The sequence below is a fragment of the Chionomys nivalis genome, chromosome 11 (genome assembly GCF_950005125.1).
Source record: "Chionomys nivalis chromosome 11, mChiNiv1.1, whole genome shotgun sequence".
Lineage (NCBI taxonomy): Eukaryota > Metazoa > Chordata > Mammalia > Rodentia > Cricetidae > Chionomys > Chionomys nivalis.
In genome coordinates, this window is record NC_080096.1 from 25,777,323 (window position 1) to 25,797,950 (window position 20,628).

At 42.1% G+C, this 20,628-nt stretch overlaps 1 protein-coding gene across 1 annotated transcript in view; it reads left to right on the plus strand.

Annotated features, from left to right (window-relative positions):
* The first annotated feature begins 1,106 nt into the window (after nt 1-1,106).
* The window catches only part of LOC130883346 (protein argonaute-3), an 84,606-nt gene continuing 65,084 nt past the window's right edge, over nt 1,107-20,628 (plus strand). The window contains exons 1-2 of the mRNA XM_057783575.1: nt 1,107-1,413; nt 11,281-11,452. Of these exons, the coding sequence (XP_057639558.1) occupies nt 1,395-1,413; nt 11,281-11,452 (191 nt within the window). The 5' untranslated portion in view covers nt 1,107-1,394. The remainder of the gene's footprint in view (nt 1,414-11,280; nt 11,453-20,628) is intronic.

Here is a 20,628-nt window from a genome sequence, read left to right on the forward strand (position 1 = left end):
AAAATAAAATGTGTATATATGTATATAAATATGTATATACACACACACATGTATTTAAAGTCAAAACATTACTGATTCATTGGGACACAGAAATTATAATAAATCCTTGCTAAACCCGCATAAAATAGTATCTGGATTCACTGAGCCAAGTATTTTTTTAAGGATGTACTGCTTGCGTGATAAAGCGCTGGATCTAGTCTCCGGGTTAGATTACATTCTAATGGGTTGGAGGCAGTTCATAAAGTAGTCCACAACCTAGACATCGGGAGAAAGGTTTTCTAGGGAAGGACTAGCAGGGTCACCCACCATAGACCGGTGGTTCCAGGAAAGGCCGCTGGAGATGACTTAGGTAAAGTTTGGCATGGGATGGGAAGGGAGAATTCCTAGCCATGGGATCCCAAAGGCTCCAATTCAGCAGAAAAGCACCTGACCAGTTCGGGGAAACTGGAAGCGGACCAGTTTAGTCGTAAAACAGTCTTGAGGAGTTCGGGGGGTGGGGGGGAAGACCGGGGCTCCTTAGCTAGGTGTTTTAGTGCCAGCAAGGAGTTTAGGTTCCTCAAGGGGATTCAGAGTGTTTAAACCAGAAATAATTCCTTGTAGTACTCAGGTAATGTCCCGTTTCTTAATCATTTATCTTAAAACTATATTGAACTTTATTTTTAATCCATCTCAAAAAAAAGGTTGTTAAAGCAACTTTGCCTACTTAGCGAATCTCCTGTGGTGGTCACCGCCCAGTGCCTGTGCTCCTAGCGGGCGTGGCAGGCGGAGCTAGGAGGCAGAGGATGTCCTCGGATGGTCACCCGCCAGTCTCAGGTAGGCTGTCCCTCAGGTGAGCTCCTCAGGCTGGCAGCGACGTCGCCTCAGACAGCGGTCCCGGCTGGTCCCCGACCGGAGACAGTCACGGGAGAGAGGCCGGCCGCTCGCTCGGGATTGTCACCGTCAGGCACAGCGGGAGCAGGGCGGCCGCGCGCTCACGGCTCCGCCCCGGCCGGGCGCCCGCTCGCCCGCCCACACCTCCCCAGAGTCCTCGGCGCGCTGGCCGAGCCGGCGTGGACGTCGTCGTGTCCGCACGGATCCGGCTCGGGGCGAGCTGAGGACCCTGAGAGCGGGGCGCGATCGGGGGAGCGGAACTGACGCGGGCGTGCTTCCGGGGGCGGCCGGGGAGAGCGAGCGGCGACGGCGACGGCGGTGGCCGGCGGGTCGGGGAGCGGTGCACGCGTCAGCAGCTGCGGGCGACGCAAGTTCCGGACCGGGTTCAGCGTCCTCGCCTCACGCCCCTCTCTGTCCTCGCCTGACAGCGGCTCCTCTGCCCGGCCCGAGCTTTCGGAGGGCGTCCCTTCGTCGCCTCAGCGGCGGCACCGTTCTCTCGTGAAGCACTCCCCTCAGCTCCATGAATGGAAATCGGCTCCGCAGGTGAGTCGGGGCCGCCGGACGGGGCGGGCGGGGTCGTTACCCCACGGGTGCCCCCTGAACATCCTCGCTCCTTCCACTTCGGGTGCTGTCAGCGTGCGTCGTGAAGGAGTAGCTGGCTTTCGGGCCCAACGCGGGTGGCTTCTCCACAGCCCCGCAGCTACTCTCCGGGGGCCACTGAGTTGGCAAAACTACCGGGAGGGTTGAAGTTTGGGTTTACCCAGGCGATGTCATCCCTTAGAAGTGCTGCTCCCCTGAGGATATGGAGGAGTTTGCCCTTGCTTTTGTAATTCCAGCTGGAAATATTCAAGACCGCGCTTATCCTTTAACCGGGTCGTGTGCCCCATGCAGGCTGGACAGTCAGTCACCACCCTTTCTCCCCTCTTAGAGTAGCATGAGGATACTCTGAGATAACCGATGGGATTGAGTTTGAAATTGGTGTCCGGGCAACGTCAGATGCAAGATGGCATTGCTTGCATCCGAGATTCCCAGCGGCTGTGGCAGTGTGGCATGTAGTCTCTGAGGCGCTAAGAGATGCTCTCTCAGTCTGCATCCCTGCTTATGTGAGAAGGTAGATCTTCAGAATGCCGCCACTATTTCCCTGCAGCAGCACTTGGCATATACCTGGAAATCCGGATTTAGAAAACAGTTTTGCCTTTTGAGAGAAAAAAAAGGCAGCCTGCGCAGGACTTGTCTTTAAAAAGGAAAAAGAAGTCAGCGCTTCTAAAGTAACTGAGAGAGCGACATGAAATAGGTGTTACATAACGGTTTGCTTACCAAGTGATCGCCCTTGTTCCCTAAATTTGAAAGTTCTCTTCATCCACAAGATCAGTAATGTATAGTTTCCATAATAATTGGGGGACTGTCTTGTTATTATAGTATAATAAGTCCCATAATTTTTTTATCTTCCTTTGCCAGTTTGAAAGGTCCCCAAATATAAGAAAACCTAATATGAAAGAAACTAGTGACATAATTGTCAAGTGGATACAAACAGGCATTTTCTTTATCACATGGAATTTCTTCACAGTTTCTACCATTTTTTCCTTCTATGTTCTATCTTCCCTCATATTTTCTAAAATGCAAAATCTGTATAGACTGAAGTTTTAGACTCTTATTACCAATTTGTGTTTTCCAGCCCATCTTTTCCTTGTTCTTAAACTTTATGTTTTATCTGTACTGTTCTTACTTTATAAGATAACTGATTATTTCCAGTGATCTGATTTTTATATAGCTACCTTGTCGTCAAGTCTGAAAAACTAAGCATGAAAGCAAATACTTGTTTAGTCATTTGTCTAAAACTTTTGAAGGTATTTTCCCCAAATTAAGTATTTTCACATGAAAATATTGACAACAGGGCCTGGAGAGATGGCTCGGTGGTTAAGACCATTGCCTGCTCTACCAAAGGTCCTGAGTTCAATTCCCAGCAACCACATGGTGGCTCACAACCATCTGTAATGGGGTCTCGTGCCCTCTTCTGGCCTGCGGGCATACACACAGACAGAATATTGTATGCATAATAAATAAATAAATAAATAAATAAATAAATATTAAAAAAAGAGAAAATATTGACAACATTCTAGAAAGTACTTGTGATATCAGACCACCTAGTCAGCTGATACACTTAGAGAAAATGAATTTTACCTTTTCTTTTTGGGTATTCTTTTGATAAAATATAGAGTAATTGATGTGTCTTCACATCAGGTATAGTTAAGATTTATCAACTAGCTTGGGCATGGTGGCTCACACCTTTGGTCCCAGCACTTAGGAGGCAGAGATGGTTCAATCTCTGTGAGTTGGAGGCCAGCCTGGTCTACATAGAGAGCTCCAGGACAGCCAAGGGGGGCTACATAGTAAGACTCTGTCTCAACAAACCAACTAAAATTAAAACAAAATTTTTGTCAATCTGGCTTAGTCATCTTGGAACACAGAGTTTATTCTTCAATAAAGTTTATCTGTGATTGAGTGTTGTCTAGTATCAGGATCAAGAATGTTAACATCAGAAATAGTTTTTTGGGCTAGGCATTGTGGCACACACCTTTAACCCTAGTACTTGGTAGGCAGAGGCAGGTGGATCTCTGAGTTCAAGGCTAGCCAGGACTACATAGTGAGACCCTGTTTTAGAAAGAGAGAGAGAGAGATATTTTATTGTTGTTCTTGCATTTTTTGTGTAATTGTTAACGGTGAGTGTGAAATTGGAAATATACTTAGGAAAATTGTCAACTAGATTTTTTTTATTCAAAATTTGACAAATACATATTTTGGTTTAAAATTTCTTAGATATATGGATTGGAGAGTTGGCTCAGCAATTAAGAGCACTTCCTGCTCTTGCAGAGGACCCGGGTTTGATTCCTAGCAACATGTGTTGGCTTAAAATTGTAACACAAGTCCTAGGGGATCTGGCGCCCTCTTATGACATCTAATGGCATCAGGCAAGCATATGATGCATACATACATGTAGGCAAAACGCTCATACACATTAAACAATAAAATAAATCTTAAAAATATTTAGATATATGCCAGGCAGTGATGGCACACACCTTTAATCCCAGCACTCGGGAGGCAGAGACAGGCGGATCTCTGTGAGTTGGAGGCCAGCCTGGTCTACAGAGCAAGTTCTGGGACACCTAGGGCTGTTACACAAAGAAACCTTGTTTTGAACCCGCCCCCCCAAAAAACTAGATATAGATGTTCTTTAATAGCCCGTTAGGTTAGTACTGAAATTTTTGGCTCTCAACTTCTGTTTTTCTTTTGAATAGATCTTCTCAGGAATCACTTGCTGATAGATTGTTTATCATGTGAATACATAGAAACCTTAAATTTACGCAGTGCAATGGAGGATGTTAATATATCCTCCTTAAATATCATGTAATGATTTTATGATGGAGCATTCCTCACTAAAAATAGCATTCCTCACTAAAAATATTTATCCTTCCTTTCCTGTTCACATGAAATATTACAAGGGTATTATTTTATTTTATTTTTGAGACTAGGTCTCATTGCATAGATTAAAGATGTGTATGACTGTGCCTAGCTTTGTAAGGGATTTTTTTGGTTTTTCTTATACAGCCCACCAATTTAGTACCATGTGTCTTAGGATTTCTATTGCTGTGAAGAGATACCACAACCATGGCAACTCTTATAAAGGAAAGCATTTAATTGTGCGGGCTTACAGTTTCAGAGGTTTAGTCCATTATCATCATGGCAGGAAACATGGTGGCACACAGTCAGACATGGTGCTGGAGAGGGAGCTGAGGTTCTACATCTTGATCAGCAGGCAGCAGGAAGAGAACTGAGACACTAGGCTTGGCTTGAGCATCTGAGGCCTCAAAACCTGCCCACAGTGACACACTTCCTCCAACAAGGCCTCAGCTCCCAATAATGCCAGTCCCTATGAGCCTATGGGGCCATTTTTATTCACACTACCATACCGTCCAAACATTGATTTAATCAAAAATAGAGTAATTAATTTTTTGTGTAATAATTTACATGCATGTCTATAATTCCTTAAGGGTACTTCTGATGGAACTATGTTTCTGGTCTAATTACAGTTGAGCTGTATTTCTGGTCTACAACTGTACTTTGTGTCCAAATAAAATGAGACAGGAAAACCAGGAAATGGTTATTTAAATGCTACTTATATTTTGAAATCATTAGTTTATATTTTTAAGGTAAAGTCCAGCTGTTGTTCAGAAATGAATTATACTTAAATGTAAATATTCTCCAGTAATCTGTGGGAAGCCTGGGAGTTTCAGTTATGGATTGCTTTCGAGCACACTCAGAATTCCATTCCCAGCATCCGAGGGGTACTGTGGGTACTGTTACTTGTATTTTAAATAAATGCTGATTGGCCAGTAGCCAGGCAGGAAGTAGAGGCTGGGTGACCAGGCAGGAAGTAGAGGCAGGGCAAGGAGAAGAGGTGGATCCCAGGAAGAGGAAATCTCAGTCTGCAGTTGTCATCCAGACACAGAGGAAACAAGATGTGACCGCCTCGCCAAAAAAGGTACCAAGCCACGTGGCTAACACAGACAAGAATTATGGGCTAATATAAATTATAAGAGTTAATAAGAAGCCTGAAATACTAGGCCAATCCGTTTATAATTAATGTAAACCTCTGTGTGATTTCTTTGGGGCTTAATGACTGCGGAAACTGGGAAGGACAGAAGCAGTCAACAGAGGGGAAGATGTCTAAGGAGGAAATCGTTTATTTTTATCATAAGTTACTAATATGTAAGCCGATTTGTGATGGCTGGTAGTTTTATACAATCTTGCAGAAAAGGGAAATCTTAGCTAAACTTTTTTAAAGTTATTTAGTTTTACCTTATGAGTAAATGCATCTATGTATTGTGTATACCACATGTGTGCCTGGTGCTCACAGAGCCAGAAGAGGGAATTGAGTCCCCTGGAACTGGAGTTATAAAGTTTAGTGAGCAGCCATTTGTGGGTGCTGGGAACTGAACCTGGGTCCTCTGCAACAACAGGAAGTTCTGGGCTGGAGAAATGGCTCAGAGGTTAAGAGCATTGCCTGTTCTCCAAAGGTCCTAAGTTCAATTCCCAGCAACCACATGGTGGTTCACAACCATCTATAATGGGGTCTAGTGCCCTCTTCTGGTCTGCAGGCATACACACAGACAGAATATTGTATACATAATAAATAAATAAATAAATAAATAAATAAATAAATAAATAATTATTTTTTTAAAAAAAAACAGGAAGTTCTCTAACTGCTGAGCCATCTCTCCAGCCTCCTTAAGTTAAACTTTTAATTCCTCTCTGAACATAGTTGTCCTAGAACCCTGTATTTCTTTATTAATAAAAAGGCTTTTTTTGAGTCACTTAGAAGCCAGCAAGATGACTGGCTCAGTGGGTAAAGGAAAAAGAATTGCCACCAAGGTCAACTGAGGTCTCTCACATGGTGGAAGGAGAAAACCGACTCCTAAAGTTGTCCCACCAATACAGACATATGTAGTACAGGCATGGGGGTGCACGTGTACAAAAACACAGTAAAGTGCAGGAAAAGCAAAGCTCATTTGAGACTACATTTCAGAAGAACAAAAGCTAGATGCAAAGGAAGCTAGAACTAGATCAAGAATGAGACGCAGAGTCTGTCATAATGGAATGGCCTACTCCTGCCTTCTCAGCACTCCGGAAGGCTGAGGGGAGAGCTGAGATTCGGAAGCCAGCCGGGGCTACATAGAGAGACCCTGCCTCAAAATAAGAGGGAGGATTGAAAGAGGAGGTTGAGAGTGGTGGATTCACAATCACTAATATACACAGTGCCATTTTGAAAGTGTTTATTGTAATATAAAATTTTATACTTATGATTTGTTTTGAGGGGGAAAATGTCATATTGCACCTTTTGTGTGTTGGTTAGGAATTTGGAAATACTAAGGGTTTTTTCCTACTGTATTATCACTGAAAATTTTGTTCATGCTGTCCTGAAATGACTGTTACAACATTTTAGCATTTGCTATTTAAGACTGACAGCTTGAATTACAAAAAACATGCAAGGTTATTTTAATTATTGTTTCAGAATTTAATTTTTCTATCAATGATAGGGTACCCTGAGATATTATTAAAAAGGAGACAAGAATCATCATTTTTCTTTTCTTTTAAAGAAATTATAAGTTTATAATTTGGAAAATACTTTATTATATTTTAACCTTTTCATATATGCATATAATGTACTTTGATTATAGCTACCCCTTTTTCCTCTTAAAGAAAGAATTTAGGGCCCACTATGGTGACAAACCACTTTAGCCCTGCACTGGGAAGGTGGAGGCAGGCTCTCTGAGTTTATGACAGGCTAGTCTGCATAGTGAGCTTCCAGTCAGCCAGGAATATATAATGAGATCCTGTCTCAAAAACTGAAGACTTTAAAGAACAGGTCAGGGGCTGGAGAGATGGCTCAGCGGTTAAGAGCACTGACTGACTGCTCTTCCAGAGGTCTGAGTTCAATTCCCAGCAACCACATGGTGGCTCACAACCATGTGTAATGAGATCTGGTGCTCTCTTCCGACCTGCAGGTAAACATGTAGACAGAACACTCTGTATATATAAAAAAATAAATCTTAAAAAAAAAATAACAGGTCAAAACAAAACAAAACAAATTTAACCTTAAAATGTAGAGTTTTTTTGGGGGGGTAGGAGTGGGGGAGTGTTTCAAGACAGGGGTCTCTGTAGCTTTGAAGACTGTCCTGGAACTAGCTCTTGTAGACCAGGCTGGCCTCGAACTCAGAGAGTAAAATGTAGTTTTATAAACATAATGAAGATATTTAAAAACAACCATGAGCCTATCACTATGATACAACCAATACTTTTAAAATTCAAGCTAGAAACTAGTCAACTATCTGTTGTGAAAACCAGCTAAAATAAATAAAAAGATAAATAGATACTGTTTCCTTTTATTCTTTGGGCAAATTTTGCCTAATAAGTTGGTATTAATATGTATTAGCTGTGTTTTTCATTGGGAACACTGCATTTGTTTGGTTTTGTAGGCCTGGCCTGACAGTATGCAAAGAGGCCTGGGAATAGCTCCTGGAAGAGTTCCCTCATGTATATGGAAAAATCCTAGCTCGGAGGAAATTCTTTCCAAATTGTCTTTAGCTCTTGGATTCTAGTTGAAAATTATTTTACTTTATAATATATCTGGTTTCAAAATTCTTAAAATGCTTACTCTACCTGAAAGACCGAAGTCAGTGTTTTTGTTAATCTAACAAAACATTCTTTTACAACTCTTAAACCTTAGAAGGTAATTTGTTTTAAATAGTTAATATATAAGAGAAAAAAGCCAAAGTGATAGTTCTGTTTTCAGGAAAGTAAAACTAAAAAGATAATTTATTTGCAACTGACTCCTTTTCTAGACCTGTTTGGTCTGAGAGTGTTAGGATGAACAGCATTTACCAGACACTGCTACTTTCTAATTCAGATGCTCATAGACCCTCATTCTTGACTCATTAACAGAACAGATGTGAGAAAGAATATTGTGTGTATTCTAACCATAATGATTATGCTGTTAGGATGCATGAACAGCCTTTCTGTACTTGGAGTTTCTGCAGTTTTCTGCATTGTCTATGTTAATATTAATGACTTTCTTTGGCTAGCAAATGCTTAGAAAAAAAGACTATTGAGATTCACACAATTAATGCTTTCTTTTTTATAAATGTGGAGTTTTGTAGTTTGCTTAACAAACAGTAAAATGAATGAAAAGATAAATAAGTACTACTTCCTTTTATTCTTTGAGCAGAGTTTGCTTAATAAGTTGGTATTGACATGTATTAGTTTATTTTTATATATGTCGGTTTATAATTATGTTGATTTTGTGATTTGGTTCACAGCTTTGACTGGAATATCAGTTTAATAAAATAATCTGAAAGTTTTAATTTTATATCAGACACTTATTTTATTCACTTCATAATTGTCAAATTCTTGGGAAATCAGAAAGTATTTATAGACTATAAACATAAATAAATGAGACATTTTTAGATTTTTTTCATTTTTAGAAGAAAATTTGCAATAAAAATAAATGTATGTACTATTTTTAATTTTATTTTTGTTTAAATACCATTTTTGATGCTCTATTCTATTTGATTTCTAAATCTCCTAACAGCATAAGTTATGCGTGTTTATTTGAATTTTCAAAATAGTTAATGGATAGATTGCAAAATGGGCTACTTAATGTTAGCTCTTATTGTCTTTTTTTGTTTATTTGTTTGTTTTTTGAGACAGGGTTTTTCTGTAGCTTTGGAGCCTGTCCTGGAACTTGCTCCTATAAACCAGGCTGGCCTCAAACTCACAGAGAATCTGCCTGTCTCTGCCTCCCGATTGCTCTTATTTTCAAGGGAGAAAATTCCGTAAAATATTCTTCCCTATATTAACATCTGAGGCAGTTAATCCTTAACAGGTTTAATATTGTACAAGAGATTATTTAGGTGTAGGCAATATGACTGTAACTGCTGTCTGTTTGGATGAGTTTATGAATAATTGAGTGGAATTTGGAATAGCAACTCTGAGCGTACTAGAAGTTCCATGCACGTGTGTCCTAGTTAGTCATGAGCCCAAAGGTATAAAATCACACGCATTTCATCACGTTGAATTTGGAGATGAACTTAGTACACTTACTTTTCCACTCAGCCATCATCTCCCTAGCCCCCATTTTACTTTTGATATTAAGTTTTGTTCTTCGCTTTCTCTTTCATTGGTTTTGCTGTTGGTCCCTTGTTGCCTGGGTCTGCTCTGAGCTAGCTGACTTGAGTTTGCATGGTAGTCCTTCTGTCTATCCCTCCCAGAGCTTAGCTACTTGTTTTTAACGAAGAGAATAAAATGAGAGGAAGAAATAGAAATTCTAAGGATAATGTCACCTTTCAGAACTAAGTTTTTTTGTTGTTGTTTTTTTTTTTTTTTTTTTTTTTTTTTGGTTTTTCGAGACAGGGTTTCTCTGTGGTTTTGGAGCCTGTCCTGGAACTAGCTCTTGTAGACCAGGCTGGTCTCGAACTCACAGAGATCCGCCTGCCTCTGCCTCCCGAGTGCTGGGATTAAAGGCGTGTGCCACCACCGCCCGGCTCTAAGTTTTATTTTTTTATTTTATTTATTTATTTTATTTATTTATTAAAGATTTCTGCCTCCTCCCCGCCACCGCCTCCCATTTCTCTCCCCCTCCCCCAGACAAGTCCCCCTCCCTAGTCAGCCCTAAGAGCAATCAGGGTTCCCTGCCCTGTGGGAAGTCCAAGGACCACCCACCTCCGTCTAGGTCTAGTAAGGTGAGCATCCAAACTGCCTAGGCTCCCACAAAGCCAGTACGTGCAGTAGGATCAAAAACCCATTGCCATTGTTCTTGAGTTCTCAGTAGTCCTCATTGTCCGCTATGTTCAGCGAGTTCGGTTTTATCCCATGCTTTTTCAGACCCAGGCCAGCTGGTCTTGGTGAGTTCCCGATAGAACATCCCCATTGTCTCAGTGTGTGGGTGCACCCTTCGCGGTCCTGAGTTCCTTGCTCGTGCTCTCTCTCCTTCTACTCCTGATTTGGACCTTGAGATTTCAGTCCGGTGCTCCAATGTGGGTCTCTGTCTCTGTCTCCTTTCATCGCCTGATGAAGGTTAATATTCAGGAGGATGCCTATATGTTTTTCTTTGGGTTCACCTTCTTATTTAGCTTCTCTAGGATCATGAATTATAGGCTCAATGTCCTTTATTTATGGCTAGAAACCAAATATGAGTGAGTATGTCCCAAGTTCCTCTTTTTGGGTCTGGCTTACCTCACTCAGGATAGTGTTTTCTATTTCCGTCCATTTGCATGCAAAATTCAAGAAGTCATTGTTTTTTACTGCTGCATAGTACTCTAATATGTATATATTCCACACTTTCTTCATCCATTCTTCCATTGAAGGGCATCTAGGTTGTTTCCAGGTTCTGGCTATTAAAAACAATGCTGCTATGAACATAGTTGAACATATACTTTTGTTGTATGATAGGGCATCTCTTGGGTATATTCCCAAGAGTGGTATTGCTGGGTCCAGGGGTAGGTTGATCCCGAATTTCCTGAGAAACCGCCACACTGCTTTCCAAAGTGGTTGCACAAGTTTGCATTCCCACCAGCAATGGATGAGTGTACCCCTTTTTCCACAACCTCTCCAGCAAAGGCTATCATTGGTGTTTTTTATTTTAGCCATTCTGACAGGTGTAAGATGGTATCTTAAAGTTTTCTTGATTTGCATTTCCCTGATTGCTAAGGAAGTTGAGCATGACCTTAAGTGTCCTTTGGCCCAGAACTAAGTTTTACATCTACCAGCTGTACCTAGAGTTCCAACCTACTCTAGTTGACAAGAGTGTATAAAGATAGCTTTTAACTGTGGGACACTTTTTTCCCCTTCCTACAGGACCCATTGGGGCCCAGCCCCTACTCATAGTGCCCAGAAGACCTGGATATGGCACTATGGGCAAACCCATTAAACTGCTGGCTAACTGTTTTCAAGTTGAAATCCCAAAGATTGATGTCTACCTCTATGAGGTAGATATTAAACCAGACAAGTGTCCTAGGAGAGTGAACAGGTAAGAATCATGAAGTCTGCCATTTGCTGTTTGTATTTGCCTTAGTAAATTATATGTGTCTCTCCTACATGTTTGAATAACAGTGATAAGACATAACACTTTGACAATGGTATAAGCGGAATGTATATACATGACAGGAACACATGGTAATTTGTTTTGAAATTTTTACTTCAGCAGTGGATGATAAATTTGTAAACTTCCAGCCGGGCGGTGGTGGCGCACGCCTTTAATCCCAGCACTTGGGAGGCAGAGGCAGGCGGATCTCTGTGAGTTCGAGACCAGCCTGGTCTACAAGAGCTAGTTCCAGGACAGGCTCCAAAACCACAGAGAAACCCTGTCTCGAAAAACAAAAAAAAAAAAACAAATTTGTAAGCCGGGCGGTGGTGGCGCACGCCTTTAATCCCAGCACTCGGGAGGCAGAGGCAGGCGGATCTCTGTGAGTTCGAGACCAGCCTGGTCTATAAGAGCTAGTTCCAGGCTCCAAAACCACAGAGAAACCCTGTCTCAAAAAAAAAAAAAAAAAAAAAAAAAAAAAAAAAAAAAAAACAAATTTGTAAACTTCCTTCAGATTATTTCATTATGTATGAGTTCCCATGCTATTCGTGTGGTAATAGAAAAGGTCCAAGTCATATCCACATGTTGTTTGAAATCTGGTCAAGTATTCTGAGCATGTCTTTTGTGTTGCTGTTTGTAGGCGGACTTTTCTGTCCCACCAGCCACTTCCCAAATAACCACATAGATTTAATATTAATTATAAATGCTCAGCCGATAGCCTAAACTTGTTTTTAGCTAGCTCTTATAACTTAACCCATTTCTATTAATCTACCTGCTGCCCCAGGGCTCATTTACTTCATGTAATATTTCCCATCCTGCTCACTCCACATCTCATAGCATTTCCCCGGACTCCTCCTCATTCTTCCTAGTATTCTCTTAGTCTTACTCTCCCGCTTAACCTTATCCTGCCCAGCTATGGACCAATCAGCTCTTTATGAACCAATGGGAGTAACATCTTTACAGTGTACGGAGATTGCTCCGCGGCAGCAGCTGTCCAATGGGAGTAACATCTTTACAGCGTAGGGAGATTGCTCCGCAGCAACTGTCCAATGGGAGTGACATCTTTACAGTGTACGGAGATTGCTCCCCAGCAGCTGTTAGTTAATTTATGTTTGTGGTTTTTTTCCTCTACACTTCATCTTACCATTTTTGGAATGCTCGCTTTAAAACGATGGTGGCAGGAGTATATGCCCTCTCTCACATTTTTAAATTAAAAAATAATAAGTAAATGAAAAGTAAAAGGAATTTGTAATTTAATAGTATGACATGTAAGAAATATGAATGTTGGATTAATTTTTTCTTGGACTTACCATTCTAACTACAAATATTTCTGTTATAACTGAAAGTGAATGAGCACTGAGTCATTATATGATGTTAAAACAGTAACGATATGAATGTCATGATTAAGGTGTAATACAGAGTCCTTTTGAGGGCAAGAAAAATTCTGGAATGTAATGTTAGAAATAACCTCTTAAGGTTATTTAAGAGTTCAGTTAATTCAATATAGATGAAATCCAAGAAGGTAAAATGACTTAAAAACACACTTTAACAGAAAAGGTGGAATCAGAACTGCAGAAGCTTCACTTGGAAGAAAATGAATTTAGTTGGTCTAAAATAATTAGACCCTGTCTGCCCATCTATCCAAAGTGAATCTGTGTGTGTGTGTGTGTGTGTGTGTTTATGCCATAGCTGGGCTTGGTGGCACACACTTTTAATTCCAGCACTTAGGGGGCAGAGACACATGGACCTCTGTGTGTTCGAGACCAGCCTGGTCTACAGAGTGAGTTCCAGGATAGCTAGTGCTGTGTAGGGAGACCCTGTCCCAAACAACACAAAACAACAACAGTGAAGCCATTATAAAGTGAAGAAGACGAATGCAGCAGGTAGAGAAGAGCAAATGTCGTAGGGGTGTTCGTGAGTCGTCCTGGTCTTCTTGACTGGGTTTGGAATCACCCAGGAGACACTCCATTCACATTTATAAATGTGGAAATTTTTAGAGAGGGTTAGCTGAGGGCAAAAGACCCACCCTGAATGTAGGTGGTACCATCCCAAGGACTATGGTTCCAAACTGAATGAAAGAGGAAAAAGGAGGAGGCCGGCTGAGTAGTAACATTCATTTCTTGACTTTCCTGAGTGGACATAGTGTGGTCAAGTGCTTCGTGTTCTTGCTGCTAAGACTTGTGTGCTGTGGTGGATTGCACCTCTCAATCTGTGCACTAAACAAACCCTTCTGAAATAGTTTTCTCAGATATTTGTCACGACTGCAAGAAAAATAATGCAGAAAACTAGTACTCATGGTTTGTTGCTGTGACAAACGTCATTGTGGGGAGGGGAGGGGAAAGAAACCTGATTGCTGATGACTCAAGGTTGAGCCCCAGGACCCACATGGCGGAAGGAGAAAACAGACTCACACCTCCACATACGTACCATGGCATGCTTCCCCACACTTACAAAATTAATAAAATAAAAATGTAATTTAAAAAAATTTAAAAAAACCCATGTGGTTAATAGGCCTTTGGAACTGGTTTATAGGAAGAATGATGCCCCAAGCCTCAGATGCTGGACATGGAGTACAGTGTTTGCTGTTTGACCTACTGGGTTTTGGTCTTGCTGTAGTCCAGTCTTCCCTTGTCTTCCCAGTCTTCTCTTTTGGCCTGGAAATGCTCTCCTTGTGCTATTGTTTGGAAGACTTCAGCTACAGAAGCCCTAGAATGCTGTCAGCAGATCTTATGGGCCATTTTGAAGGGACTTTGGAAGCCCAGAATGCAGATAGCAGAGGCCTAGTTGTAAGGTTTCTGGAAGCCACCCAATCCAGAAATAGACTATTTAGCTTATTTGTGTCATATTATGGCAAAAAAAAAAAATCTGGCTGAATTCTGCCTGTGTTCTGAAGATTTGACTGAGAATGAATTTAAAAGTAATGGACTGTATTGTTTGATGGAGGGAGTTTCAAGACAGGTGGCATCCAGGCTGTGACATAATTCCCTCTCACTGCTCTTCATCAGAGCTACAGTGAGAGCACAGAAAGGTACTTCAAATGTGCAGCTTGGTGAGGAAAGGAGGATGAGCAAGTTCAAAGATACATGTAAGAAGAATATGTTAACATTGTCAAAGAAAGTAATGTCAGTAAAGAGAAATCTCAGAGCAAGGTGACGGTGACACACACCTTTAATTCCAACATTTGGGAGGTAGAGGCAGGCAGCTCTCAGTTTGAGACCAGCCTGGTCTACAAAGTGAGTTTGAGTTCCAGGACAGCCAGGGCTACTCAAAGAAACCCTGTTTCAAAACACACACACACAGCCAGGGCTACTCATAGAAACTCTGTTTCTTTCTTTTTTTTTTTTTTTTTTTTTTGGTTTTTCGAGACAGGGTTTCTCTGTGGTTTTGGAGCCTGTCCTGGAACTAGCTCTTGTAGACCAGGCTGGTCTCGTTTCAAAACATACACACCTGTTTCAAAACACACACACAGAGACAGAGAGACAGAGAGAGACTTCATCTCTAAATAAATAAATCTCTCGTCTTGTACTAGGATAAGAGGAAGGTGCCAGGAGTCCAGAAACTCACCATCAAAGAGTCCATCTTGTGAACATGCAGCTCCTTTGAAAGGAGAGAGCCTTAACTGAGGATGCGTGGAGAGTGCTGCTGCAGGGATTCCCTTGAAGACAGCCCACCTTCTCCATCCCACCCTGCCTATCCACTCCTGGGGTGGGTGGGAGAACTGGCACTGAGGTCACAAGAGCAGGAAAGCTGTCCCTGCCCCTCACCAGCTACAAGACTCAGGAGAGCGGGCCCTGGGTAATAGAGCCAGTTCTGTTGACTTGTCTGTCATGTGGCGGTGTGGGTCAGGGAGAAATGCCCCCTTTACTGCTTGCCCCTTACCACCTTTCCAGAGAGCTGCAGTACTCTGGAAAGCAGGCCTGGCTCCTAGCATAGGCAGTATAGCAGAGGTGGCCCTGTTGTCAGAGGTGTGGGTGACCCGGCCCTGATGTAGGGGGTCCGTTCCCATTACTCATCTGATATGTGGCATGGGTGAAGGAGAGATGTCCTTCCCTCACTTCCCTCCTCACCCATCAATGACTGGTACAGGTCACGGGAGTGGGAGGGCTGTCCCTGCCCCTCACCAGCTGTACTGCCTTGGACAATGGTCCCTGTACCATGCCTGGGCAACACAGTGGAGCTGGCCCTTGTGGTGTAGGTATGGGAAAGCCAGCCCTGAGGGTGTGAAGGCAGGAGAACTGCCCCTGCCCCTCGCTCATTGCTACAGGGGGTGAATTAGCTCTGGCAGTGCTTACCCTAGTGATGGGGACAGGGGAGAAGTGGACTGTGGACCAATCCTGCAGCTGCCCAGCCCTAAAACCAGGGTTATGACTTGGCCCGCATCAACAGACCCCCCATCTATGATCTGCTGGAGCGTGTGAAGGGACCTGACCCACAGACCCAAAGCTGCAGGATCTCCACAACACAGGCAACAACAGGATATCCAAGAAAAGTCCCATCAGTAGTGTAGAAACCAGAGGCCTAGAACTAAATCAATGACTCTTTGCAGTGAACACTTGCAAGTAAAAATACATGGACAAAAGGCTTTACTGTGTGACTCACTGTGTAATTCTGCAGCTTCCATGATGAGATTTTTAATTTCTTCCTTTTTTTTCTCTTAAATAATGTTTTACTGGGGAAGGTGTTTATAGGGCCAGAGGGCAGATACAAAGGGACAGGGAAATGAATGGGATCAAAAGCGTGATGTGAGAGACACACAGAATAAATAAAAGGAAAGTTAAAAAGAAAGAAAACAATTGCCATGGAAGTGTTTTCTTGGGTTCTGCACCAGGGTGCACAGAAGCCACTTCACCTGTGGCAGCAGAATACCAGACTACATCTTGGTCTGACAGCACAACTTGGTGGAAAAATTCAAAGGTTGCCTGGTTCTAAAACTTTGTACTGATTTTCCGGAAAGCCGCTGAGTCTACACAGTTTAGTGAAAATGGCCGTGCCAGCGTCGCTACGAAGGGGCCCTGAGAGATCATTGAAAGTCAAATCTAAATTGTTGATGTTAGAGATGCCAGGACCTTGAGAAGTACAGCTAGAAAAGCTCAGGCACAGGATCAGCCAGCCCAAGGGAGGGCGGGGCTACCCATGGCCATTGAGCTCAGTTCAAATGACTGTGAGTCATGGGACCACAGAGTTTGGTGTTTTCCCTGCTGGGTAGCAGTCTTTGGCCTGGTCTTCACTTCCTATTCCTATTCCTCTCTTTTCTTAACATTTTCTTTGTAATGTCATTTGTTGGGGATATAGGACTTGGGTTTTTATTTTACACAGCTCACAATTAAGAGATTGCCTTGAGTCTCAGAAGACACTTTCTACTGGGGTATTTGGAAAGTGTTAGAACTGCTCAGATTTGGGGGGAACACCTCCTCTAGATTAACTAAGTGCATTTTGCATCATAAGCTGCTTAACCTTTGAGGACTGGGGATAGAATACTATGGATAAAAATGACATGTTTCACTGGGTAGTGGTGCTGCACACCTTTAATCCCAGCACTTGGCGGGTAGAGGCAGGCAGACCTCTGTGAGTTCAAGGCCAGGCTGGTCTACAAGAGCTAGTGCCAAGACAGGCTCAAAGCTACAGCAAAAACTTGTCTCAAAAAACGAAAATAATAATGATAATTTTTATGTTGACAAAGGTTGGACCTGTGATGGTTAGTCTTTGTTGCTGGTTGGCTGATGTGTGCCTATGACCCCAGCACTTAGGAGACTGAAGCCAGCCTTAGTTAAATAGTGAATTTGAAGTTAACCTGGTCTACATCTAACAAGTTCCAGGCCAGCCTGGACTATATAAGGAGATCTGCTTCAAGGGGTAGGGATAATAGGAACTAAATAGACCTTTTACAACCTCCCATCCCTTTTGAGACAGTATCTTACTCTGTAGCCTAGGCTTTTCTTGATCTTTCAGTGATCCTCCTGCCTCAGTCTTCTAAGTGTGGGGATTACGGGCATGTGCCTGTTCAGTTCCTTCTGAACATTACCAAACTAGTTAGGGGTTAAAATGCAGCAATTAGTTCTGGCTAACATTTTCAAAATGGATAAAGCTACATCAAATTGTTTCTTATTAATGTAAAGATTGTGTTACTACCTTCTATAATATCAAGTGATCTTTGTAAATGGCTAGAGATCTCTAATACTTTATGAGGCATTTCTTGTACTGCACAAACAGATATTTAGCACTAAGGCATTAATCATAATTCTCGAGTAGGTATCCTAGCCAAATGAATTTCCACTGTAGCCGGAGTTCTCTTGGAGAAATACCCAGGAAATGCTCATGAGTCATTCCGTGAGTCAGCTTCTCTGCAGAGTTACTCTCTAGACTTATTTTCTGCTTTGGGGTGTATGTGTTGTTGGCCTTGTCTCCTTTTTGCGTTGTTGTTTAGATTAAAAATGACTACTTTGTGGCTCAGCAGTTAAGAAGAGCTCTGGCTGCTTTGGTGGCTCACAACCATCTGTAACTCCAGCCCCAGGGGATCTAGCATTCTCTTCTGGCCTCTGTGAGCACCAGGCATACACATAGTGTGTAGACATATATGCAGGCAAACACTTATGTACAGAAATAAAATTTTAATTATAAAAAACAGAAAAATAATGGACATTTGGTAAGAAGGTGGGTTTAATAAGTTAAAATGTTATGTATTTTATTTGTGTAGTTTCACTTCTTATAAAGCTAAGAAATTGTCTAACAATATACTCCAATGTTCTGCTAAAAATTCTACATTTGAACAAAAAAAAGACCATATTCCCACCTTCCCCATTTATATTGTTATAACAGAAGACAAATAATTGCTAGAATTCATTCTTGGTATTAGAATGTTTAGAAGCTAGATGTGTTGGCTCAGACCTGTTATACCAGCAGTTAGGAGAGAGCCTGAAGTAGGTGGTCGATAGGAATTTGAGACCAGCTTGGGCTATAGAGACTGGAGACATTGTTGATGTCTCTGTTGCTCAGGCGGTCTCCACAACCGTTTAGTTATACTGCCTTGCATAAATAGCACCAAGGATTGGAGAAGAAAAAAACTAAAGACATTAAAAACAAAAAACTTGCTGGGCGGTGGTGGCGCACGCCTTTAATCCCAGCACTTGGGAGGCAGAGGCAGGCGGATCTCTGTGAGTTCGAGACCAGCCTGGTCTACAAGAGCTAGTTCCAGGACAGGCTCCAAAACCACAGAGAAACTCTGTCTCGAAAATAAACAAACAAACAAACAAACAAAAAAGAATGGGAAGTGAAGGCTGGAGTTAGGAATGCTGCAGAGGTGGGGTCGGCTTGAAGGAGGAGACCAGCCAGGTTCGAAATTTGGGTCTTAAGGAGGGCATAGGCACCATTGTTTAAATAGAAGTGGTAACAAAACCAGATTTAACTCTGGAGTAAATTTTTTGAATTCAGCCATAGATGTTTTCCGCTCAGCTTTGGAAGGCCACTGAAGTAAATTTATTGAGGAGATGCTGTGTGCTATATCAAGCAGGATGCTTCTATCTCCCAAGTATTTTGGCCCCACCGTCTCAGTCTCCCCACCGTCTCAGTCTCCCCACCGTCTCAGTCTCCCCGCCGTCTCAGTCTCCCCGCCGTCTCAGTCTCCCTGCCATGTTGTTGTTTAGAGTGGTTTGGACTTCTAGGAGTTGGTAAACTTTTTTGATTTATTTGGCAGTGGCATATAAAAATGGACTTTAATAGGGTTAGGGTTAGAAAAATAAAAGAAAAGAAAAAAAGAAAAAAAATGGACTTTAAAATAATGGCCACAAAAGGAAACTTTTACTATGTAGCCCTGGCTGTCCTGGAACTCTCTGTAGACCAGGCTGGCCTCAAACTCAAAGATCCCCCATCTCTGCCTCCCAAGTGCTGGGATTGAAGGCGTGCGCCACCAGTGCCCAGCTCATAAAAGGAAATTTTAAATAGCAGTCTCTGAATGAACCCAAAGAAGATAGGTGACTCAAATCTTTGGTATCACATTACGTATGAAAGACATGATATTGGGTTAAAAGAGTTTCAGGAAATACAAAATTTGAAAAGCTGAGTGGAAAATAGAGATTTTTGTGCTATGTAAGTTTTTGTGGGAATCAAGCTTTTTTTTTTCTGGAAAATGCTGATTTCCTTCTCTCCCTTTCTCCCCACTCGCCTGGGCTAGATTTTAATCTTTTGGTTTTAGTTTAAATCATACCAGCTCTGTACAAGTGTAATCTCGTGATGTATTGAAATTATGGAAACAGTTCCTCTCTAAACATAAATTGGCTTGAATCCTTCTAAATGCCTTTTCACTGTCTTTAAGAACTTGTGAGTAGAGCCAGGCTGCGGTGGTGCACACCTTTAATCCCAGCACTCAGGAGGCAGAGGCAGGCAGAGCTCTGTGAGTTTGAGGCCAGCCTGGTCTACAGAGCGACTTCTGGAACTGTCTAAGAAAAAAGAGAGAGAGAGAGAGAGAGAGAGAGAGAGAGAGAGAGAGAGAGAGAGAGAGGAAAAGAAAAGAAAAGAGAGAGAGAGAAAATTATATTGATTTGTAGGTATTTGGTATAATTCTCTATAGTCTATAATTTCTTAATGTAAGTCTTTAATGCCTTTCCATGTTACTATATATTGGTATCAAAATGTTTGCGGAATTAAAATAGAGTTTTCTTTTTTTCTTTTTCTTTGTTTTTTGAGACAGGGTTTCTCTGTGTAACAGTCCTGACTGCCCAGGAACTCACTCTGTAGACCAGGCTGGCCTCAACTTACTGAGATTCACCTGCCTCTGCCTCCTAAGTGCTGGGTATAAAGGCGTGCACCATAACCGCCTGGCTAGAGTTTTCTCCTTGTGGTGCTGGGGAGTGAGCATGGGGCCTGTGCATGTGAGGCAGACACACTACCCCTGAGCTCCACCCCCAGCTGGACATTTCACAGCACCTCACTGATTAGGTGACATTGTTAAGTGGGTAGTGTAGGGAATATAGATGTGTTTGTTACTCTTCAGAAACTCACCCTAGGAATGAAGAATATAATTGGATACAATAGGCTGATCTAAATAGAGATACAAACAAGATGTATTTTAGCACAGTACAAAGAACATCTTACTGTTTGAGAAAGAAAGGTAAACAGTCAGAGAGTGC